Below are 25,539 nucleotides of genomic sequence, written 5' to 3'. Positions count from 1 at the left end.
AGGGCAAGAACGACAAATTAAATTCAGAAATCCCCGCTCACTCCACGAGACACCCCACCTGGCGACATCGCCACGGGAGCGCAGTGCACGGAGGTTGCATCTGAAGTGCCACCACGCGACAGCTTTCCTCTTGGCACTCCCATCTCCCACGCACGACGACTCGCAGGGGAACTGTGGCCAGAGGGAACGACGCCGCGGCCGCTCACCGAGTCCCCAAACGGACAGAGGACACGAGGGGACGCCGGCGCCATGGACAAAACGATTTATTCGCAGTGGGGGAAAAAAAAAAAAAAGAGGAGCGACGCGGGGTCGGGGCAGAAACCAACAGCGTCTCTCGTCGCGGGTCGGCGCTCCCTCGGCGGGGAGGGCCCCCACCATCGCTCTCGTTTTGATCGTAGGCCCAACTGGAACGGGTTCACACACTCGACGTCGCGAGGGACGCTCGACCTCGCTGGCTCAAACGTCGGCAAAAGATGAGCTTTCCCAGGGCTGCCCATCGCTTGGAACGCTTCTCAAGTTTCCTCGATAAATAAAGTAATACTGCACTACTTAAAACCCACAAATAAAACTTGATAACGCACAGTAGTAATAATAGTAGTAGCTTAACGATTGGCAAAGTTTACCCATTCAAAAAAGAAAAACATCCGAACGCCCCCTCGAAACGACCTCGCGAAAATTACAAAAGAGACGCGGTCTCGCCAGCCCTCGCCGACCCTGTCGTTGAGAGAGCCCATGCCTCCGTCTCAGCCACTGCGGCGGTGCGTTTGCCGCGTTGGTCGCGGGCGTCCTCGTCGGCGGTGGTGGAACGGCGCGGGGGACGGCAGCCTGACTGACGGCCCGCTCGAGAGGAAGACTGCGAGACCTGTGACCCCCGCCGCGAGGGAAGGGGGCGGAACCCCGGGGGGATGAAGGCGACCTCAAGGCACCCCCCCCCCCGAAAAAAATACCCACTCCCCGCCCCCTCCTCTCGCAGGCGCGCCCCCCCCCCCCCCGCCCTCCGATACTCCGGTCCCCAGCGGCGAAGGGGACGCGCCCGACCCCACCACCGGCCCCCAAGACCCTTTTTAACGCACAGGGTGGCTGCCCTGACCCCTGACCCCTGCTGCCCGACGCCTGAGCGCCGTGGGCAGCAGCAGCAGCATCGTGGGAGAAGCTGTCGCGCTCCACGCGATCGCGCACGGCACTACGCCTAAACACGGCCACGAATGAACGATATAAGTGCGACTCCAAGCAAGTCCTCCTACACATTTGATAATATATACTATGGCTCATACGTGGATATTTGATTGGATGGAAGGTATTTGGTTACTACACAATAGTCGTTCAGCCCTAAGTCCATTCACTGGATATACTGCACGATATTTGATACGTATGCCGAGAGGGACCTAAATCTAGCAAATGACGCCGCACAGAATGGACGGACACGAGACGGTGCGCGGGGACAGCGGGGGGCCTCCCGCATGTCCGCGATGGGGCCCACACACCCGCCAAGGGGGGACGGGGCCTCCCGCAAGCCCGCCCAGGGGTGGGGGGCGGGGGGGGGGGGTCCTGCACACCCGTAACGGGAGCGGAGCGGACCGCGCGCCCACGGTACGATTTGCTACGATTACGAGCGTTGGTAACTCCGCGTCCCACTCGTCATCCACGGCGCGCGGCCTCACGACCGTGCGGCGGACGTGGCGCGGGCCCGGCGGAGGGCCCGGCGGAGGGCGCGCCCCACACGGGCCCCCGACATCGACGCCGGCGGCCTGGCCCGCTCCCCGCGGCGGGCGGCTGCTCAAACCGCGACCTTTGCCGCGGTGCTCTCGACGACGGCGGCGTTCGGCGCGGCCCGTCGCCGCGGCCGCGGCCGCGGGACCGAGCTCCGGAGAGCGGCACCATCTCCCGACAAATGCATGCAAGCCGCCGTGCGTGCGAGTATGTGCGCGCGCGTGCGCGTTGATGTCGGTGCCTCCCAAGGGGCTCGGCGGCGCTCTGCCCACCCGCCTGCCGGCGGTGCGGCGGCCCGCGTTAGTCGGCGAGCACCAGCTTGGCGACGCTCTCGCGCAGCTCGGTGAGCTCGGAGATCTTGCCATCGAGAACGCCCAGGACATCGCGCAGGCGCTCGCCCTGCTCCAGCTGCTGGGCCCGAGCGGCGCCCACGGCCTCCTCCAGCTCGGCCACACGTGCCGCCAGCCCCTCGGCCCGCTCCTCCGTCTCCTGCACGGGGGAGAGGGCCACTCGCTAGGGCTGCAGGCTGCAGCGCTCCACCCGCGTGCTCCGCTCCACCATTCCACCACGCACTCCGCCGCTCTTCACGTCACGCTCCACTCAATCCTCCACCACACGCTACCCCGCGTGTTTCACTCGACAACGCTCCACTCACACCACAAGAAAATGCACGTGTACATGAGAACGCACAGACGCACCTTGAGCTGGCGGGAGGCGGCGTCCCTCTGCGCCTCCACCTGCTGCACCACCTCTTGCTGCAGCTTCAGCCTCTCCACCTCCTACACGCGCAGCGACGCACATTTACACAGGGCGACGTGCGCACTCGCGCAGAAACGCACGCACGTGCGTACACACTCCGGCGTCCCGCCCACCCCCCCTCACCTCTTCCCTCTCGTGCAGCGTCGCCTCCAGCAGCTCCACACGCTGCGCCAGCTCCGAGTTTCTCTCGGCCGCGGCGCCGCTCTCCCCCGTCTCGCTCTCCAGCTCCAACACCTGGGGGGGGGGGGTGAGCGGGTAGTGGGAGGGCGGGGTAAAGCGGACGAGGGGGGGCCGGGCAGGCATGGGGAGTGAGTGCGCGAACACGCAGCACGGACACGTGAAGCACTGCCAGAGCTCCCCTCGGCTTGCCCGCGAGTGCCTCCCCCCACCGCCGCCCCCCTCCCCTCCCCCGTGTCCCCACCCTCTGCCGCAGGTGCTCCGCCTCCCCCTGCAGTGCGTGGAGCTGCTGCTTCCCCGCGTCGGCGCTGGCGGTCGCCTCGGTGAGCGCCGCCGACAGCCGCGAGTTGCTGCTCTTCAGCGCCTGCAGCTCCACCTCCCACTTCTTGCCGTTGGCGGAGCTGAGCGGCGAGAACAACAACAACAAGAACTTAACTTTTATATACGACGCCTTTCCAGGTCAATTATACAGCTCGCCCCTCGCTCGCCCCTCGCTCGCCCCTCTCCTCCCCTTCACCTTTGGGCGAGCGCCACCTTGAGTCGCTCGTTCTCGTAGGAGAGCTGGGCCTCCACGGGGACGCCCTGCGTCACCTTCTCGTCGTCTGTGCCGTTGTAGGCGGGGGGCTGCCCGGGGGTGCCGGGGGTGCCGGGGGTCCCGGGGGGCCCCGCGGGCCCCGTGGCCCCAGGGGGCCCAGGCGTGCCCGTCGGGTGCTGGGGCGGCTGCTGCTGCTGCTGCTGCTGCTGGCTCGCCGAGTCGCTGCTGCTCGACTCCTGCGTGGGGGCGACCGCGCCGGCGTTCGTGTTACAACAACCGCACCGCGACCGTGCCACAACCGCGACCGCGACCACGCCACCACTCTTCTCTCTCCAAGTCCCACCGCCGCAATCTGTCGGCTGCTCGGATTTTCTCTCCCCGCGAGCTTCTGCTCCGTGCCTCTTCTCTCCGAGCAACTCGCCGTCCTCACGCCACCGCATCCTCTCGCCTTCCGCCCGCTCGGTCTCCCCTCCTCCTGCCCTGCACCGGTGGCATCTCCACAGCCCTTGCCATCGTGCCGTTTGTGCTGAAAAGTGACATCAGGGGTCTGTCGTGCATTTGGGTTCGTGACCTGGAGGGTTCGTGACCTGGAGGGTTCGTGACCTTGAGGGTTCGTGACCTGGAGGGTTCGTGACCTAGAGGGGTCATGAGTTCGTGACTTAGAGGGGTCGTGACCTTGAGGGTTCGTGACCTGGAGGGGTCATGGGTTCGTGACCTGGAGGGTGGACATACCTGTGAGTGGTTGCTGGACGTCTCCACCTTTTCCTGCGACTTCTCTCTCGCCGTGCGCGCTGCCTCCTTCACCTCCTGGAACTTCTCCGCAAACTGTGGAGAGGGGGGGGGGAGCAGCACAGTCCATACACAAAGACAAATATCTCCCTATAGCCTCAACAGGCTGTGCGAGAAAGTGCTATTAGTCGGCAAGGTGCACAAGGATGTGGGTGGCCAACACCACGCCCAGCCACCTTTGTCTGACGTTTTACACACTGCACCAGGTACTAAGTTAAGGACATGAGGAGGAGGAGGCGGAGGAGTGGGGGCACCTTGGTGAGATGCTGCTCGGATGAGAAGCCCAGGCCGTAGACCGTGTTGGCACGGCTGTCTGCCCACTGCCCAAACTTCTGTGACGTCTTGGTGAACGCCATGTTTGGCGTCACCGTGCTGTTGATGATCACCTGGGCACCAGGAAATGGGGGAGGGGGGGGGGCATGTGAGAGGCAAGTTGGAGGGGCAGTCGACACCTTGGTGCCCGACATCACACACAGTTGGTTCGGCCAGGACCGGGAATGTGAAGTGGTTGGGGCCCAGCGTCGCTGTCGTGCTTCAGCTCACAAGAATGTCCACGCTTTTTTTTCTCACTCCTGTTGCCCCCTCCCCACTCCACTCACCCCGCTCCCCTCCTCGGCAGAACTGGGCCGGCGTCCAGTGAAAGCAATGAGCGCCTCGGATTCGTAACCAACAACCCCTCCCCCGCCGCCACCACCACCACCATGACCAACAACGCTCCTCACCGCCCTGTCCACCGCCACCGAGCACGTTCCGTAGCGTGCCCACACGCCTGCAAGAATCCAACCACAACAACCTCCCAACTCCTCACCACTACCAGCATCCTCGGCCTCACAATGTGACCACCACCACCACCACCACCACGCGCTCGCCTGGTCCTGCAACAACATCCCAACCCCCATTACTACGACTCCTCATCCCCAGCTCGCCGCTACCTCCCACGCTGCGTGGCCCCCACCCGTCTTGCCTGCCCAAGCACTGTACACGCGTTGCGTTACGAGCCAGGAAGCTCGGAAGGCAGCGTCCGAGGAAGCAGCTGCAGCCGGCGGTGCTGTCGGTCGGCAAGATGGCCCCTCCGGTGGGGCGGGGGGTGGCGGCCCCCTCGGGCCCCTGGCGGGCCCCGCCGCTCACCTTGGTGCCGTCCATGCTGATGATGCGGTAGGCGTTGCGGGCCGAGTCGTAGTAGTAGGACACGGCGACCGCCTGCTTGCTCGCCGGGACCCAGTTCTTCTTGGTGGCCGGGTCGATCTGGAACACGTGCGCCTTCGTGCTGAAGATTGGCTGCTCCCTGCAGGGGAGGGCGGGGGGGGGGGGGGTCAGGGTGACTGACGGTTCCAGTTGATCTCCATCTACAAATTACCTCCATAGCCATCCTTGAACAAGTCCCTTCTACCATCACCACCACCATTATCCTCACCGTCACCACCATCATCGGCACTGCCATCACCACAACCATTATCGCAACCACGACCACCACAGCCATTGCCGCCGTCACCACCAACATCACGACAGCCATCACCACCGTCACCACCTCCCACAGCACCATCACCATCACCGAGCTATGCCAGCACTCGGCCCGCGCAGTCGTGTTTGTACCACGGCCGCCGTCCCCCACTGCCACGAGACCCTGGCACCCCCCACGGCCTGAATTGCCACCCAATTTCACCCAGCTGGTGCACAACGCACCCCCCCCCCCCCCACTCTCCGTGCTGCCAGCGCTCGGTTCGCTAGTGAGCGTGCGTGGATCACATCCGGCGACATACACACACCTGTGAAGTCACTAATTGTGAATAATTACTCATACTAATTGGGAACTTTAGGCCAGCAAGCCCCTCACAGAATAATTCACGCTCTAATTCGTGTGTCTCTATATTGGCAACATTAAGCAAATGTTTTCATTTTACATCCAAGGAATCCAGAGTGCCCGAAGTAAACGCAGGCGTACAAGAAAAGACAGCTCAGAATCCTACTTGCTGTGTTGCCACACACACAGCTGCTGCACTGACACCTGCACACACACAGCTGCTGCACACACACACACCTGCTGCTGGTGCAGGAAGCCGGCACCCCGCGCAGCAGCACATGGCACGTGTACACGGGGGCGGCGCCTGTCGCCACGGCGTGCGAGGGCCGTGCGCACGCCGTGCACGCCGTGGCCACGGCAATGGCGGCGGTGCCGGCACCGGGGCAGAGGAGACGGCGTCACCGGCACGTGGACACGGCCCACGTGCGCACACAGCACCCTCCACCGAGTGTGAGCGTGTGGCAATCGGAGAGTGTGTGGCTATCTGAGATTGTGTGGCTATCTGAGAGAGTGTGTGGCAATCTGAGCGTGTGGCTATGTGAGTGTTGCTATCTGAGAGTGTGTGGCAATCTGAGAGTGTGTCTATGAGAGTGTGTGGCTATGAGAGTGTGGCTATGAGAGTGAGTGGCTATGAGTGAGTAGCAATCTGAGCGTGTGGCTATGAGAGTGTGGCTATGTGAGTGTTGCTGAGAGTGTGTGGCAATCTGAGAGTGTGTCTATGAGAGTGTGTGTCTATGTGAGTGTGGCTATGAGAGTGAGTGGCTATGAGAGGGAGTGGCTATGAGAGTGAGTGGCTATGAGAGTGTGGCTATGTGAGTGTGGCTATGTGAGTGTGGCTATGTGAATGTGTGGCTATGAGAGTGTGTGGCTATTTGGGTGTGTGGCTATGAGAGTGTGGCTATGTGAGTGTGTGGCTATGTGAGTGTGGCTATGTGAGTGTGGCTATGTGAGTGTGGCTATGTGAGTGTGGCTATGAGTGTGGCTATGAGAGTGAGTGGCTATGAGAGTGAGTGGCTATGAGAGTGAGTGGCTATGAGAGTGAGTGGCTATGTGAGTGAGTGGCTATGAGAGTGTGTGGCTATGAGAGTGTGTGGCTATGAGAGTGGCTATGAGAGTGAGTGACTATGTGAGTGAGTGGCTATGTGAGTGAGTGGCTATGAGAGTGTGTGGCTATGAGAGTGTGTGGCTATGAGAGTGTGTGGCTATGAGAGTGAGTGGCTATGAGAGTGAGTGGCTATGAGAGTGAGTGGCTATGAGAGTGAGTGGCTATGAGAGTGAGTGGCTATGAGAGTGTGTGGCTATGAGAGTGTGTGGCTATGAGAGTGTGTGGCTATGTGAGTGAGTGGCTATGAGAGTGAGTGGCTATGAGAGTGTGTGGCTATGAGAGTGTGTGGCTATGTGAGTGAGTGGCTATGTGAGTGAGTGGCTATGAGAGTGTGTGGCCATGAGAGTGTGTGGCTATGTGAGTGAGTGGCTATGAGAGTGAGTGGCTATGAGAGTGAGTGGCTATGAGAGTGTGTGGCTATGAGAGTGTGTGGCTATGTGAGTGAGTGGCTATGAGAGTGAGTGGCTATGTGAGTGAGTGGCTATGAGAGTGTGTGGCCATGAGAGTGTGTGGCTACGAGAGTGAGTGGCTATGAGAGTGTGTGGCTACGAGAGTGAGTGGCTACGTGAGTGTGTGGCTACGTGAGTGAGTGGCTATGAGAGTGAGTGGCTATGAGAGTGAGTGGCTATGTGAGTGAGTGGCTATGAGAGTGAGTGGCTATGAGAGTGAGTGGCTATGTGAGTGAGTGGCTATGTGAGTGAGTGGCTATGAGAGTGTGTGGCTATGAGAGTGAGTGGCTATGTGAGTGTGTGGCTATGTGAGTGAGTGGCTATGAGAGTGAGTGGCTATGTGAGTGAGTGGCTATGAGAGTGTGTGGCTATGTGAGTGTGTGGCTATGTGAGTGAGTGGCTATGAGAGTGAGTGGCTATGAGAGTGAGTGGCTATGAGAGTGAGTGGCTATGAGAGTGTGTGGCTATGAGAGTGAGTAGCTATGAGAGTGTGTGGCTATGTGAGTGAGTGGCTATGAGAGTGAGTGGCTATGAGTGAGTGGCTATGAGAGTGTGTGGCTATGAGAGTGAGTGGCTATGAGAGTGTGTGGCTATGAGAGTGTGTGGCTATGAGAGAGTGGCTATGAGAGTGAGTGGCTATGAGAGTGAGTGGCTATGAGAGTGAGTGGCTATGAGAGTGAGTGGCTATGAGAGTGAGTGGCTATGAGAGTGAGTGGCTATGAGAGTGAGTGGCTATGAGAGTGTGTGGCTATGAGAGAGAGTGGCTATGAGAGTGTGTGGCTATGAGAGTGTGTGGCTATGAGAGAGTGGCTATGAGAGTGAGTGGCTATGAGAGTGTGTGGCTATGAGAGTGTGTGGCTATGAGAGTGAGTGGCTATGTGAGTGAGTGGCTATGAGAGCGAGTGGCTATGAGAGTGAGTGGCTATGAGAGTGTGTGGCTATGAGAGTGAGTGGCTATGTGAGTGAGTGGCTATGAGAGTGAGTGGCTATGAGAGTGAGTGGCTATGAGAGTGAGTAGCTATGAGAGTGTGTGGCTATGAGAGTGTGTGGCTATGTGAGTGAGTGGCTATGTGGGAGTGAGTGGCTATGAGAGTGTGTGGCTATGAGAGTGAGTGGCTATGAGAGTGTGTGGCTATGAGAGTGAGTGGCTATGAGAGTGAGTGGCTATGAGAGTGAGTGGCTATGAGAGTGAGTGGCTATGTGAGTGTGTGGCGATGAGAGTGTGTGGCTATGTGAGTGTGTGGCTATGTGAGTGAGTGGCTATGAGAGTGAGTGGCTATGAGAGTGAGTGGCTATGAGAGTGAGTGGCTATGAGAGTGTGTGGCTATGAGAGTGAGTGGCTATGTGAGTGAGTGGCTATGTGAGTGAGTGGCTATGAGAGTGAGTGGCTATGAGAGTGAGTGGCTATGTGAGTGTGTGGCTATGAGAGTGTGTGGCTATGTGAGTGTGTGGCTATGTGAGTGAGTGGCTATGAGAGTGAGTGGCTATGAGAGTGAGTGGCTATGAGAGTGAGTGGCTATGAGAGTGAGTGGCTATGAGAGTGTGTGGCTATGAGAGTGAGTGGCTATGAGAGTGAGTGGCTATGTGAGTGTGTGGCTATGAGAGTGTGTGGCTATGAGAGTGAGTGGCTATGAGAGTGTGTGGCTATGAGAGTGTGTGGCTATGTGAGTGAGTGGCTATGAGAGTGTGTGGCTATGAGAGTGAGTGGCTATGAGAGTGTGTGGCTATGAGAGTGTGTGGCTATGAGAGTGTGTGGCTATGAGAGTGAGTGGCTATGAGAGTGAGTGGCTATGTAAGTGTGTGGCTATGAGAGTGTGTGGCTATGTGAGTGAGTGGCTATGAGAGTGTGTGGCTATGAGAGTGAGTGGCTATGAGAGTGTGTGGCTATGAGAGTGAGTGGCTATGAGAGTGTGTGGCTATGTGAGTGAGTGGCTATGAGAGTGTGTGGCTATGAGAGCGAGTGGCTATGAGAGTGAGTGGCTATGAGAGTGAGTGGCTATGTGAGTGAGTGGCTATGAGAGTGTGTGGCTATGAGAGTGTGTGGCTATGTGAGTGAATGGCTATGAGAGTGAGTGGCTATGAGAGTGAGTGGCTATGTGAGTGTGTGGCTATGAGAGTGAGTGGCTATGTGAGTGAGTGGCTATGAGAGTGTGGCTATGAGAGTGAGTGGCTATGAGAGTGAGTGGCTATGAGAGTGTGTGGCTATGAGAGTGAGTGGCTATGAGAGTGAGTGGCTATGTGAGTGTGTGGCTATGAGAGTGTGTGGCTATGAGAGTGAGTGGCTATGAGAGTGTGTGGCTATGAGAGTGTGTGGCTATGTGAGTGAGTGGCTATGAGAGTGTGTGGCTATGAGAGTGAGTGGCTATGAGAGTGTGTGGCTATGAGAGTGTGTGGCTATGAGAGTGTGTGGCTATGAGAGTGAGTGGCTATGAGAGTGAGTGGCTATGTAAGTGTGTGGCTATGAGAGTGTGTGGCTATGTGAGTGAGTGGCTATGAGAGTGTGTGGCTATGAGAGTGAGTGGCTATGAGAGTGTGTGGCTATGAGAGTGAGTGGCTATGAGAGTGTGTGGCTATGTGAGTGAGTGGCTATGAGAGTGTGTGGCTATGAGAGCGAGTGGCTATGAGAGTGAGTGGCTATGAGAGTGAGTGGCTATGTGAGTGAGTGGCTATGAGAGTGTGTGGCTATGAGAGTGTGTGGCTATGTGAGTGAATGGCTATGAGAGTGAGTGGCTATGAGAGTGAGTGGCTATGTGAGTGTGTGGCTATGAGAGTGAGTGGCTATAAGAGTGAGTGGCTATGAGAGTGTGTGGCTATGAGAGTGGGTGGCTATGAGAGTGAGTGGCTATGAGAGTGAGTGGCTATGTGGGAGTGAGTGGCTATGAGAGTGTGTGGCTATGAGAGTGAGTGGCTATGAGAGTGTGTGGCTATGACAGTGAGTGGCTATGAGAGTGAGTGGCTATGAGAGTGAGTGGCTATGAGAGTGTGTGGCTATGAGAGTGTGTGGCTATGTGAGTGAGTGGCTATGAGAGTGAGTGGCTATGAGAGTGAGTGGCTATGTGAGTGAGTGGCTATGAGAGTGTGTGGCCATGAGAGTGTGTGGCCATGAGAGTGAGTGGCCACGAGAGTGTGTGGCTACGAGAGTGAGTGGCTACGTGAGTGAGTGGCTATGAGAGTGAGTGGCTATGAGAGTGTGTGGCTATGACAGTGAGTGGCTATGAGAGTGAGTGGCTATGTGAGTGAGTGGCTATGAGAGTGTGTGGCTATGAGAGTGAGTGGCTATGTGAGTGTGTGGCTATGTGAGTGAGTGGCTATGAGAGTGAGTGGCTATGTGAGTGAGTGGCTATGAGAGTGTGTGGCTATGAGAGTGAGTGGCTATGTGAGTGTGTGGCTATGTGAGTGAGTGGCTATGAGAGTGAGTGGTTATGAGAGTGAGTGGCTATGAGAGTGAGTGGCTATGAGAGTGTGTGGCTATGAGAGTGAGTAGCTATGAGAGTGTGTGGCTATGTGAGTGAGTGGCTATGAGAGTGAGTGGCTATGAGTGAGTGGCTATGAGAGTGTGTGGCTATGAGAGTGAGTGGCTATGAGAGTGTGTGGCTATGAGAGTGTGTGGCTATGAGAGAGTGGCTATGAGAGTGAGTGGCTATGAGAGTGAGTGGCTATGAGAGTGAGTGGCTATGAGAGTGAGTGGCTATGAGAGTGAGTGGCTATGAGAGTGTGTGGCTATGAGAGTGAGTGGCTATGAGAGTGTGGCTATGAGAGTGTGTGGCTATGAGAGAGTGGCTATGAGAGTGAGTGGCTATGAGAGTGTGTGGCTATGAGAGTGTGTGGCTATGAGAGTGAGTGGCTATGTGAGTGAGTGGCTATGAGAGCGAGTGGCTATGAGAGTGAGTGGCTATGAGAGTGTGTGGCTATGAGAGTGAGTGGCTATGAGAGTGAGTGGCTATGAGAGTGAGTGGCTATGAGAGTGAGTGGCTATGAGAGTGAGTGGCTATGAGAGTGAGTGGCTATGAGAGTGTGTGGCTATGAGAGTGTGTGGCTATGTGAGTGAGTGGCTATGTGGGAGTGAGTGGCTATGAGAGTGTATGGCTATGAGAGTGAGTGGCTATGAGAGTGTGTGGCTATGAGAGTGAGTGGCTATGAGAGTGAGTGGCTATGAGAGTGAGTGGCTATGAGAGTGAGTGGCTATGAGAGTGAGTGGCTATGTGTGTGGCTATGAGAGTGTGTGGCTATGTGAGTGTGTGGCTATGTGAGTGAGTGGCTATGAGAGTGAGTGGCTATGAGAGTGAGTGGCTATGAGAGTGAGTGGCTATGAGAGTGAGTGGCTATGAGAGTGTGTGGCTATGAGAGTGAGTGGCTATGTGAGTGAGTGGCTATGTGAGTGAGTGGCTATGAGAGTGAGTGGCTATGAGAGTGAGTGGCTATGTGAGTGTGTGGCTATGAGAGTGTGTGGCTATGTGAGTGTGTGGCTATGTGAGTGAGTGGCTATGAGAGTGAGTGGCTATGAGAGTGAGTGGCTATGAGAGTGAATGGCTATGAGAGTGAGTGGCTATGAGAGTGTGTGGCTATGAGAGTGAGTGGCTATGAGAGTGAGTGGCTATGTGAGTGTGTGGCTATGAGAGTGTGTGGCTATGAGAGTGAGTGGCTATGAGAGTGTGTGGCTATGAGAGTGTGTGGCTATGTGAGTGAGTGGCTATGAGAGTGTGTGGCTATGAGAGTGAGTGGCTATGAGAGTGTGTGGCTATGAGAGTGTGTGGCTATGAGAGTGTGTGGCTATGAGAGTGTGTGGCTATGAGAGTGAGTGGCTATGAGAGTGAGTGGCTATGAGAGTGTGTGGCTATGAGAGCGAGTGGCTATGAGAGCGAGTGGCTATGAGAGTGAGTGGCTATGTGAGTGAGTGGCTATGAGAGTGTGTGGCTATGAGAGTGAGTGGCTATGAGAGTGTGGCTATGAGAGTGAGTGGCTATGAGAGTGTGTGGCTATGTGAGTAAGTAGCTATGAGAGTGTGTGGCTATGAGAGCGAGTGGCTATGAGAGCGAGTGGCTATGAGAGTGAGTGGCTATGAGAGTGAGTGGCTATGTGAGTGAGTGGCTATGAGAGTGTGTGGCTATGAGAGTGTGTGGCTATGTGAGTGAGTGGCTATGAGAGTGAGTGGCTATGAGAGTGAGTGGCTATGTGAGTGTGTGGCTATGAGAGTGAGTGGCTATAAGAGTGAGTGGCTATGAGAGTGTGTGGCTATGAGAGTGAGTGGCTATGAGAGTGAGTGGCTATGTGGGAGTGAGTGGCTATGAGAGTGTGTGGCTATGAGAGTGAGTGGCTATGAGAGTGTGTGGCTATGACAGTGAGTGGCTATGAGAGTGAGTGGCTATGAGAGTGAGTGGCTATGAGAGTGAGTGGCTATGAGAGTGAGTGGCTATGTGAGTGTGTGGCTATGAGAGTGTGTGGCTATGTGAGTGTGTGGCTATGTGAGTGAGTGGCTATGAGAGTGAGTGGCTATGAGAGTGAGTGGCTATGAGAGTGAGTGGCTATGAGAGTGTGTGGCTATGAGAGTGAGTGGCTATGTGAGTGAGTGGCTATGAGAGTGAGTGGCTATGAGAGTGAGTGGCTATGTGAGTGTGTGGCTATGAGAGTGTGTGGCTATGTGAGTGTGTGGCTATGTGAGTGAGTGGCTATGAGAGTGAGTGGCTATGAGAGTGAGTGGCTATGAGAGTGAGTGGCTATGTGAGTGTGTGGCTATGAGAGTGTGTGGCTATGAGAGTGAGTGGCTATGAGAGTGTGTGGCTATGAGAGTGTGTGGCTATGTGAGTGAGTGGCTATGAGAGTGAGTGGCTATGAGAGTGTGTGGCTATGAGAGTGTGTGGCTATGAGAGTGTGTGGCTATGAAAGTGTGTGGCTATGAGAGTGAGTGGCTATGAGAGTGAGTGGCTATGTGAGTGTGTGGCTATGAGAGTGTGTGGCTATGTGAGTGAGTGGCTATGAGAGTGTGTGGCTATGAGAATGAGTGGCTATGAGAGTGTGTGGCTATGAGAGTGAGTGGCTATGAGAGTGTGTGGCTATGTGAGTGAGTGGCTATGAGAGTGTGTGGCTATGAGAGTGAGTGGCTATGAGAGTGAGTGGCTATGAGAGTGAGTGGCTATGTGAGTGAGTGGCTATGAGAGTGTGTGGCTATGAGAGTGTGTGGCTATGTGAGTGAGTGGCTATGAGAGTGTGTGGCTATGAGAGTGAGTGGCTATGTGAGTGTGTGGCTATGAGAGTGAGTGGCTATGAGAGTGAGTGGCTATGAGAGTGTGTGGCTATGAGAGTGAGTGGCTATGAGAGGGAGTGGCTATGTGAGTATGACTATGTGAGTGTGTGGCTATGTGAGTGTGTGGCTATGAGAGTGTGTGGCTATGTGAGTGTGGCTATGTGAGTGTGTGGCTATGTGAGTGTGGCTGTGAGTGTGGCTATGTGAGTGTGGCTATGAGAGTGTGTGGCTATGTGAGTGTGGCTATGAGAGTGTGTGGCTATGAGAGTGAGTGGCTATGAGAGTGAGTGGCTATGAGAGTGTGTGGCTATGACAGTGTGTGGCTATGAGAGTGAGTGGCTATGTGAGTGAGTGGCTATGTGAGTGTGTGGCTATGAGAGTGTGTGGCTATGAGAGTAAGTGGCTATGAGAGTGAGTGGCTATGAGAGTGTGTGGCTATGTGAGTGTGTGGCTATGAGAGTAAGTGGCTATGAGAGTGAGTGGCTATGAGAGTGTGTGGCTATGTGAGTGTGTGGCTATGAGAGTGTGTGGCTATGAGAGTGAGTGGCTATGAGAGTGTGTGGCTATGTGAGTGTGTGGCTATGAGAGTGTGTGGCTATGAGAGTGAGTGGCTATGAGAGTGAGTGGCTACGAGAGTGTGTGGCTACGTGAGTGTGTGGCTACGAGAGTGTGTGGCTACGAGAGTGTGTGGCTATGTGAGTGAGTGGCTATGAGAGTGAGTGGCTATGAGAGTGAGTGGCTATGAGTGTGTGGCTATGAGAGTGAGTGGCTATGAGAGTGTGTGGCTATGTGAGTGAGTGGCTATGAGAGTGAGTGGCTATGAGAGTGAGTGGCTATGAGAGTGAGTGGCTATGTGAGTGAGTGGCTATGTGAGTGAGTGGCTATGTGAGTGTGTGGCTATGAGAGTGTGTGGCTATGAGAGTGAGTGGCTATGAGAGTGTGTGGCTATGAGAGTGAGTGGCTATGAGAGTGAGTGGCTATGAGAGTGTGTGGCTATGAGAGTGAGTGGCTATGAGAGTGAGTGGCTATGAGAGTTTGTGGCTATGTGAGTGAGTGGCTATGAGAGTGAGTGGCTATGAGAGTGTGTGGCTATGAGAGTGAGTGGCTATGAGAGTGAGTGGCTATGTGAGTGAGTGGCTATGAGAGTGAGTGGCTATGAGAGTGAGTGGCTATGAGAGTTTGTGGCTATGTGAGTGAGTGGCTATGAGAGTGAGTGGCTATGAGAGTGTGTGGCTATGAGAGTGAGTGGCTATGAGAGTGTGTGGCTATGAGAGTGAGTGGCTATGAGAGTGAGTGGCTATGTGAGTGAGTGGCTATGAGAGTGAGTGGCTATGAGAGTGAGTGGCTATCTGAGTGAGTGGCTATGTGAGTGAGTGGCTATGAGAGTGTGTGGCTATGTGAGTGAGTGGCTATGAGAGTGAGTGGCTATGTGAGTGAGTGGCTATGAGAGTGTGTGGCTATGTGAGTGAGTGGCTATGAGAGTGAGTGGCTATGAGAGTGTGTGGCTATGAGAGTGAGTGGCTATGTGTGTGGCTATGTGAGTGTGTGGCTATGAGAGTGAGTGGCTATGAGAGAGAGTGGCTATGAGAGTGTGTGGCTATGGGAGTGTGTGGCTATGTGAGTGTGTGGCTATGTGAGTGAGTGGCTATGAGAGTGAGTGGCTATGTGAGTGAGTGGCTATGAGAGTGTGGCTATGAGAGTGAGTGGCTATGTGAGTGAGTGGCTATGAGAGTGTGTGGCTATGTGAGTGTGGCTATGTGAGTGTGTGGCTATGTGAGTGTGGCTGTGAGTGTGGCTATGTGAGTGTGGCTATGAGAGTGTGTGGCTATGTGAGTGTGGCTATGAGAGTGTGTGGCTATGAGAGTGAGTGGCTATGAGAGTGAGTGGCTATGAGAGTGTGTGGCTATGACAGTGTGTGGCTATGAGAGTGAGTGGCTATGTGAGTGAGTGGCTATGTGAGTGTGTGGCTATGAGAGTGTGTGGCTATGAGAGTAAGTGGCTATGAGAGTGAGTGGCTATGAGAGTGTGTGGCTATGTGAGTGTGTGGCTATGAGAGTAAGTGGCTATGAGAGTGAGTGGCTATGAGAGTGTGTGGCTATGTGAGTGTGTGGCTATGAGAGTGTGTGGCTATGAGAGTGAGTGGCTATGAGAGTGTGTGGCTATGTGAGTGTGTGGCTATGAGAGTGTGTGGCTATGAGAGTGAGTGGCTATGAGAGTGAGTGGCTACGAGAGTGTGTGGCTACGTGAGTGTGTGGCTACGAGAGTGTGTGGCTACGAGAGTGTGTGGCTATGTGAGTGAGTGGCTATGAGAGTGAGTGGCTATGAGAGTGAGTGGCTATGAGTGTGTGGCTATGAGAGTGAGTGGCTATGAGAGTGTGTGGCTATGTGAGTGAGTGGCTATGAGAGTGAGTGGCTATGAGAGTGAGTGGCTATGAGAGTGAGTGGCTATGTGAGTGAGTGGCTATGTGAGTGAGTGGCTATGTGAGTGTGTGGCTATGAGAGTGTGTGGCTATGAGAGTGAGTGGCTATGAGAGTGTGTGGCTATGAGAGTGAGTGGCTATGAGAGTGAGTGGCTATGAGAGTGTGTGGCTATGAGAGTGAGTGGCTATGAGAGTGAGTGGCTATGAGAGTTTGTGGCTATGTGAGTGAGTGGCTATGAGAGTGAGTGGCTATGAGAGTGTGTGGCTATGAGAGTGAGTGGCTATGAGAGTGAGTGGCTATGAGAGTGAGTGGCTATGTGAGTGAGTGGCTATGAGAGTGAGTGGCTATGAGAGTGAGTGGCTATGAGAGTTTGTGGCTATGTGAGTGAGTGGCTATGAGAGTGAGTGGCTATGAGAGTGTGTGGCTATGAGAGTGAGTGGCTATGAGAGTGTGTGGCTATGAGAGTGAGTGGCTATGAGAGTGAGTGGCTATGTGAGTGAGTGGCTATGAGAGTGAGTGGCTATGAGAGTGAGTGGCTATCTGAGTGAGTGGCTATGTGAGTGAGTGGCTATGAGAGTGTGTGGCTATGTGAGTGAGTGGCTATGAGAGTGAGTGGCTATGTGAGTGAGTGGCTATGAGAGTGTGTGGCTATGTGAGTGAGTGGCTATGAGAGTGAGTGGCTATGAGAGTGAGTGGCTATGTGTGTGGCTATGTGAGTGTGTGGCTATGAGAGTGAGTGGCTATGAGAGAGAGTGGCTATGAGAGTGTGTGGCTATGGGAGTGTGTGGCTATGTGAGTGTGTGGCTATGTGAGTGAGTGGCTATGAGAGTGAGTGGCTATGTGAGTGAGTGGCTATGAGAGTGTGGCTATGAGAGTGAGTGGCTATGTGAGTGAGTGGCTATGAGAGTGTGTGGCTATGTGAGTGTGTGGCTATGAGAGTGTGTGGCTATGTGAGTGTGTGGCTATGAGAGTGTGTGGCTATGAGAGTGAGTGGCTATGAGAGTGAGTGGCTACGAGAGTGTGTGGCTACGTGAGTGTGTGGCTACGAGAGTGTGTGGCTACGAGAGTGTGTGGCTATGTGAGTGAGTGGCTATGAGAGTGAGTGGCTATGAGAGTGAGTGGCTATGAGTGTGTGGCTATGAGAGTGAGTGGCTATGAGAGTGTGTGGCTATGTGAGTGAGTGGCTATGAGAGTGAGTGGCTATGAGAGTGAGTGGCTATGAGAGTGAGTGGCTATGTGAGTGAGTGGCTATGTGAGTGAGTGGCTATGTGAGTGTGTGGCTATGAGAGTGTGTGGCTATGAGAGTGAGTGGCTATGAGAGTGTGTGGCTATGAGAGTGAGTGGCTATGAGAGTGAGTGGCTATGAGAGTGTGTGGCTATGAGAGTGAGTGGCTATGAGAGTGAGTGGCTATGAGAGTTTGTGGCTATGTGAGTGAGTGGCTATGAGAGTGAGTGGCTATGAGAGTGTGTGGCTATGAGAGTGAGTGGCTATGAGAGTGAGTGGCTATGTGAGTGAGTGGCTATGAGAGTGAGTGGCTATGAGAGTGAGTGGCTATGAGAGTTTGTGGCTATGTGAGTGAGTGGCTATGAGAGTGAGTGGCTATGAGAGTGTGTGGCTATGAGAGTGAGTGGCTATGAGAGTGTGTGGCTATGAGAGTGAGTGGCTATGAGAGTGAGTGGCTATGTGAGTGAGTGGCTATGAGAGTGAGTGGCTATGAGAGTGAGTGGCTATCTGAGTGAGTGGCTATGTGAGTGAGTGGCTATGAGAGTGTGTGGCTATGTGAGTGAGTGGCTATGAGAGTGAGTGGCTATGTGAGTGAGTGGCTATGAGAGTGTGTGGCTATGTGAGTGAGTGGCTATGAGAGTGAGTGGCTATGAGAGTGAGTGGCTATGTGTGTGGCTATGTGAGTGTGTGGCTATGAGAGTGAGTGGCTATGAGAGAGAGTGGCTATGAGAGTGTGTGGCTATGGGAGTGTGTGGCTATGTGAGTGTGTGGCTATGTGAGTGAGTGGCTATGAGAGTGAGTGGCTATGTGAGTGAGTGGCTATGAGAGTGTGGCTATGAGAGTGAGTGGCTATGTGAGTGAGTGGCTATGAGAGTGTGTGGCTATGTGAGTGTGTGGCTATGAGAGTGTGTGGCTATCTGAGTGTGGCTATGAGAGTGTGTGGCTATGAGAGTGTGTGGCTATGAGAGAGTGTGGCTATGAGTGTGTGGCTATCTGAGTGTGGCTATGAGAGTGTGAGTGGCTGTCTGAGATTGTGTGGCCGAGAGCAGCTGAATGTACGTGGCAATCTGAGTGTGTGTGGGTATGTGTGTGTGGCTATCAGAGGTTGTGGTTGCCTGTGTGTGGCTGAGCATGCGTTTATTTGTTTGTGAGTGTTGTGTATGATTGTCTATATGATTGCGAGTGGCTGTGTGTGCTAAGCGTCTGTGTGTGTGTACAGTATATATGCCTGTGTTTCTCTCTGTAGTAATGACTTCTCTGTTTCGCTCTCTTCCCTCTCTTTCTCTGCCAACACAATCGGCCTCTGTGTCTCTCCTCTCCCCAGAGCTTCGGCATTCACGTCTAAAATAACACCCCCCTTTCAGTGCCGCGCGCTCACGTGTGCGACTGCGTGCGTTTGTCCGCGCGTCGGAGTCTGTGTGAGAATGAGCGTGTGCGTGTACATGCGTGAGTGATGGTGGGAGCGCGTGTGTGCCAGCAAGTGTGACTGATTTTGACCAAGTGTGCGCGGGCCAGTGTGTGAGCGCGCATGCGAGTATGCGAGTGCGTGTGTGTGTCTGTGAAGTGGAGAGCGTTGGCTTAGTGGTTAGCGAACTGCACTACAAACCCGGCCATCTGAATTGTATTTCCGGCCTGGCCGGAATCAGTGGTGAATATTTTAACTAGAACTGGGCCTCCCCTAGGTCAGTTCCGCCTTAAATGAACCGGCGGTTGGGTCTGGTGCTGGCTACACCATCCCCTTGTGCGCCGTGCTGGGCATGGTAGGTGCTCGCTAACAGCACTTGGCCGAACAGTCTGCGTTGGCTATATGGAGGATCTTTGTCTTCATGTGTGTGCCTGTGATTCCCCCACCTGTCCCGGAGTGTCGCGACTGCACATGACAGCCGCCCTCCTCCTCGCCCAAATCGCCCATAAACCCCATGCCTCTAATGCCACCCAAACCCCGACTGCGGCTGCAACACAGCCGCCACTGTGCTCCTCCCGAGAAACTCGCACAGTGCGCAGGGTGGCAGCCTCCAACAGCTGCCCTCGTTAAGCAACAACAACGCACAGCCGACACATCCTTCGCGCAGACAATGCAGCACACAGCCAACACATCCTCCACATCAACAACACAGCACGTAGCCAACACATCCTTCACGTAGCCAACACATCCTTCACATCGACAGCGCAGCACATAGTCGACACATATAGCCCAAACGCATTCATATAGCCAAACAAGCACCGCGCACACCACACATAGCCAGATCATTAGTACATGTGGTATTTGCGCCATTCTCATAGCACGAAGCTATCATGCAGCCCCTATGTTTCACAGGCAGTCTGCTGTAGTTACACAGAAGGGGGCGTTGTTGCTATGTTTAATCCCAACTGAGTCATCCGCAGTGTAAATTTTCTCATTTGGACCATGACACCAGCACACAATGGCGTCACCCGCAGTAATAACCAGGGCGGCCTGCTGGAATCAGACCACGAACCTTTGCAGCCAGCGGCGAATGCGCTGTGGCTGGACAATGTCACGGCCAAACACACACAGCAGCACACACACACACACAGCACTCACACACACAGCACTCACACACACAGCACACACACACACACACAGCCCACACACACACAGCCCTCACACACACACACAGCCCTCACACACACACACAGCACTCACACACACACACAGCACTCACACACACACAGCACTCATACACACACAGCACACACACAGCACTCATACACACACAGCACACACACAGCACCCACACACACAGCACTCACACACAGCACTCACACACACACAGCACTCACACACACAGCTCATAGCACTCACACACACACAGCACTCACACACACAGCACTCACACACAGCACTCACACACACACACACAGCACTCACACACACACAGCACTCACACACACAGCCCTCACACACACACACACAGCCCTCACACACACACACAGCCCTCACACACACACACAGCCCTCACACACACACACAGCACTCACACACACACAGCACTCACACACACACAGCACTCATACACACACAGCACACACACAGCACTCATACACACACAGCACACACACAGCACTCATACACACACAGCACACACACAGCACCCACACACACAGCACTCACACACACAGCACTCACACACACACACAGCACTCACACACACACAGCACTCACACACACACAGCACTCACACACAGCACTCACACACAGCACTCACACACACACAGCACTCACACACACACACACAGCACTCACACACACACAGCACTCACACACACACAGCACCCACACACACACAGCACACACACACACACACAGCACTCACACACACACAGCACTCACACACACACAGCACTCACACACACACAGCACTCAAACACACACAGCACTCACACACACACATCACTAACACACACATCACTCACACACACAGCACTCACATACACAGCACTCACACACACAGCACTCAAACACACACAGCACTAACACACACACATCACTCGCACACACAGCCCTCACACACACACAGCACTCACACACACAGCACTCGCACACACTCACACACAGCACCCACACACAGCACACACACACAGCACACACACACACAGCACTCACACACACACAGCACCCACACACAGCACACACAGCACTCACACACACTCACACACAGCACCCACACACACAGCACCCACACACACAGCACTCACACACACAGCACACACACACACACAGCACTCACACACACACAAGACAGCACCCACACACACAGCACCCACACACACAGCACCCACACACACAGCACCCACACAGCACTCACACACACACAGCACTCACACACAGCACTCACACACAGCACTCACACACACAGCACTCACACACACAGCACTCACACACACAGCACTCACACACACAGCACCCACACACAGCAGCACCCAGACACAGCAGCACTCATACCCAGCAGCACCCAGACACAGCAGCACGTTGTGTTTATTGCTCTACACATTTCTATTCGCGTGTAAACCAGTAACCGGTTTCTTTCAATGCTGTTACCAGTTACACACAAAAAATAGATTTTAGCCATCCTAGTGCATGCATCACCCCACTGACACCACACCGCACACTGGCACACACCACCACCACTTCCTCCGACATCACACTACTCACACCACTCCACAAGGACAGGGTTCGGAAGCGTCGCCATGGCTGGTGAGATGCGTTGCCTCCGCCATGGATGACGGCGCTAGGCAATTACAGCCGGGCCCTGGCACCGTGCGCCAGCCCCCGCTGCTGCGGCAATCACAGGCCCTGGCTGCGCTCTCCTCCTCACACCAATCCTCTCTCCCCTCGCGGTTGTTGTGGACGAGAGGCCCAGGTGGCTCGGGGAGGTGAATTTAGCGTGGGGCGGTGATCAACTCTGCAAGCAGCCCCGAGTCAGTGGGGACATTTCCACATTCATATGGCAGGGACCAATGTCTCAATTGCATAGAGCTGGAGCTCTCAATAGTCCATTTCTACGTATTGTTATGGTTCTTGAACACAGGCCCAAAGGCCAAAACGTCCAGGAGCCAGAAACAAATATCACCAACAGAGTTGTGATGGAGAAGAGATCCCACATCTCTTGAACTGAACAAGGTTGCAAATTCTTGGGGAAAAAAGACGATGGGAAGAAATTCAAAAAGTGCGAGTAAAGAAGCAGAAAGTGAGCTGCGTTGTTGCGAGCTGCGTTGTGGTGGTTAAACATGGCGTGGATGAGAGGCGGCAGTCTGGTGTACAGCCGGGAGGGGTTCATAGGAGAGAAGACAGCCACTCGGCAGCCCCCTCTCCACACCGCGGGCGCTGCGCTGTGGCTGTGCGGAGGGCGCTATTAGAGGCGCCTATTGACGTAGACCCGTGCTATTCTCTTCCAGGGTCTTTCCTGCACTCGATGATGCAAGACTGCCGTCCGTAACCACGGTTCTTCGTTCGGATGGCGCAGTTCCGTTATAATTTGTGGAAAAACCCACACGGTGTTAAACAGCATTTTTGAATGATCATCAAACATTTTACAAAGTTGGGTGCACGATTTATAATCCCATCCCATGTAATTATCTTTTTAAGAACGTGACCTCAATTCATCACACATCCAACAGCTGTCGGGTAAAAATAATCACGCGGAAGGCCATTGCCACCTTTCGCGGGCACCCTTAATGTAAGGGTGACGCCCGTGCTGGCCACGTATGGATTTAATCGAGGATTTTGCGCAGTCAGCTCCTGTGCGGAGGGCGCACCGAGCCCCGTGCGCTTAAGGGGCGGGTGGCCTGGGCCCCTCCACGCTCTCCCTGATGATCGCTTGGAGAGATGGGGCCCAGCAAACAGCGCATCCAGGGGACGGCCCTCTCCTCCTGCTGCTGCTCGCCCTCCCCTCCCCTCGCATTCACCGACAGTATGCGTCCTCCACACATGCTGGAATCAGCAATCCCCAAAAATACCACACTTATAAATACCGCTGCGACCACGTGCTGCCGCACGGCCAGCGTGAGGTTGAGCGGAGCGGGCAGGATGGCGCACGGGGCTCTCGCTGGGCCCAGCAACACGAACAGCCAGGGCTAGCAGGGCTCGTCCGGGGTTAGCAGAGCTCGTCCGGGGCTAGCAGGGCTCGTCCGGGGCTAGCAGGGCTTGTCCGGGGCAAGCGCTGCCCCCGATCCATGAGATGGGGGGAGGCGGCCACGAGACGACACAAGATGTGTGCTCAGCTGCACCGGCGTGCGCCCCTCACCCATACCCCAGGAATTAACTTTTCCTCAAAGATGGGCCACGTGTGCACGCCACACACACTCAGCCACTGAAAACGTAGGGCCATGTTAACACGGTGCTGTGTACACGATGTTCACTCGCTGGAGATCGGTGCAATGCTACAGCCTCCTTGGCTGCCCCTTCAGCTGCCCCTTCAGCTGCCCCTGCACAACCTCTGCCGTGCCATATTTTATGGCCCCATGGGCGCGAGGCACTGGGTGTAACGAGGTCTGGAAATGTTGCTGTGACAGAGGCCAGAGATGTCTCCTGGTGAACGCATTCCAGTGCGTGAGCCGTATTGTCTGGAACTTTCCTTTATAGAATTTTCCTTTGGTTTTTGGCTGCATTTTCGGTTCCTTGGAGCCACGGTGCTGCCTGAGCTCTGGTGAAGGTTCACGCCCACTGCTCTTGGGTCAGCATATAATCACCCACGAATTGGGGAGGTATTTTTTGGCTTCCTACGTAATAACTGTTTTAAACAAATTAACGTCAGACTAGAGAAGAACTATCCGCCGGACCAATCTGATGATGATCACGGACCATGTGCTCACTCATTGTCAAGGCAAATTCAAAGAAGAGATGCATCTTTGCTCAAATGAACAGCACTCACCTCTGCCCTGGGCCCACTGAGGTGTGCAAGGAATTCTGTCAGGGCTAAGGGGGGCAATTGCCAAGGGCCTCACTCAAAATATGGCCCCACAAATGCATTGGCTTCTGGACGGTGGAATAAAAGGGCCCCACCAGGTGGAATTCTGCCCCCGGCCTTCAGGAATCTCTGGGTGGCCCTGTAAGTTAGCACCGTCGCATGGTGACACTAGCGCATCGCCAACGGCTCCATGGGAATTGTGCCTCCTCACAAGTGGTTCTCATATGATCAACCTCGTATGGACGATTGGTTAAGTGGACCTTTGACTAGGTTGAACTTGCAGCCTTCAGACTGTGAGTTGCGCGCTGGGTAACCCTGCAGTAGGACCTTAACTCTACCCAACACCCTCATGCACCACCACCCTCTCACAAACAACGCAACCCCCCCATCTTACTTCCTCATCATCACCAGGCCACAATATCATGACACATTTCCCAGTAATGATTATTCAAACATCAAATGCTATTTAATGTATTAATTATGTTGGTTGCAGGGTTATTTTTTGACCGTTGGCTTTTCTTCCAAGCGTAACAAATGTTAACCCCAGCGCCTGCCCAAGGCAGAAGTTAGGGGCACAGGCCATGCGGTCCGCATCACCACCACCTTGGACTTGTATTCAAGATGTACTGACCAATGTTTGCGTGGCCCAACAGTTACAGCCACATAACACTGCCCCGCCCACCCCTCTCAATGGGATGGTGTGAACGTAGTTCTAGAAGCGCCTCCATCTCCCCCGCAAAGCAGTTTTGTCGATAGACTATTCACAAGGCTCCCACCACCTCCTCTTAGCCCCTTTGCGCCCCCCCCCCAAAGTGTCCTGCCTGCTACACAAACCTCCCCAAGACCCATTTGCCTTCTCACACCCCCACATACAACGCTATGCTCGGCCTTCATTCTCAAGTCCACCATTATTCTACCGATGACCGCAGCCACCCAATGACCTGCAGACTCCAGTCTGCTATGGCCTCCCCCAGTCCATCAAGGTCCTAATAGGCCAAGGCCCCCCACTCTCCCATGTCCTCCCGTCTCTGCAGCTCTGCCGTGCCCCTTTCCCCTGGCCACAACCCCGTCTCTGCCCCCCCCTGCTCCCATCTCTGGACCCCCACGTCTCTCGCCGCGGGGTTCATTTGATTGTTTTTTTCCCCGCGGCGCCGCATTCCTGGGTTCACGAGATGCTGCGCGTCAAGAGCGCGGGGGGCCCCGGGGGGGGTCCCTCTGGGGGGGTAGGGGCCGCGCTCCCTGGGGCCCCGGGTACCCGCGCCCCCAGCGGGGGGCGAGGGGGTCCTCTTGATGGGGCTCTGCATTGACACGGACTGCTGCCGCTTCGCTTGTCCACCGGCCCGAGCGGGGCCCGCGACTCGGGGCGTGGGGGGGGGGGGTCCAGGGTCCCCGACAGGGGACGGGGCACTAAGCGGGAGAAGAAGCAAGAGACCCCCCCCCCCCCGAGAGAGGCAGCGGGCCCCGTGTCGCAGCGAGGGGCGAGCGAATCCCGGACCCAGCGGCGACGGGGAGGGAGACCCGCACAGGGCCCCGACCTCGAGACCCCGGGACCCCGATCCTTGGGCCCCCTCCCCGAGCCCCTCTCAGGGCCCCGTGGAGAAGGCGAATAACGGGACCCGCGCGAGCGCAGCGGCGGCGGCGCGGGGTGAGGGGGCAGCGGGAGTCGCACTCACCCCATGGCGGCGGCGGCGGCAGCGAGGCCCGGGCGGGCGGGCGGGCGGGACGAGGAGGGAGCGAGGGGACGAGGAGGTGGGACGAGCGAGGGGACGAGGAGGGACGCGCAGTCGGGGTCCCCGGGGCCCCCGCTGCTCCCGCCGCCTCCGCACAGCGGACCCCGAGCGTGACGTCACGCGACGTGCTGCGTCATCACGCAGCGGCGGCACCGAGCGCGTCGTCGCG

General features: G+C 55.4%; 1 protein-coding gene across 1 annotated transcript; it reads right to left on the bottom strand.

Moving 5' to 3' along the window:
* Window positions 1-247: 247 nt before the first annotated feature.
* On the bottom strand, window positions 248-25,539 carry LOC133346786 (homer protein homolog 2-like). Its single transcript, XM_061558662.1, has 9 exons — window positions 25,314-25,539; window positions 5,099-5,255; window positions 4,225-4,356; window positions 3,914-4,006; window positions 3,164-3,417; window positions 2,891-3,047; window positions 2,593-2,703; window positions 2,409-2,489; window positions 248-2,199 (listed from the first exon to the last, which is right to left on the bottom strand). The coding sequence occupies exons 1-9, from the start codon at window positions 25,316-25,318 to the stop codon at window positions 2,011-2,013; spliced, it is 1,179 nt and encodes a 392-aa protein (XP_061414646.1). The 5' UTR covers window positions 25,319-25,539; the 3' UTR covers window positions 248-2,010.

Source organism: Lethenteron reissneri, chromosome 24, assembly GCF_015708825.2.
Source record: "Lethenteron reissneri isolate LAM-NWPU_2019-01 chromosome 24, ASM1570882v1, whole genome shotgun sequence".
NCBI lineage: Eukaryota > Metazoa > Chordata > Hyperoartia > Petromyzontiformes > Petromyzontidae > Lethenteron > Lethenteron reissneri.
The sequence above is the reverse complement of the archived record's forward strand: the minus strand, read 5'-3'. Positions and strand labels throughout refer to the sequence as shown.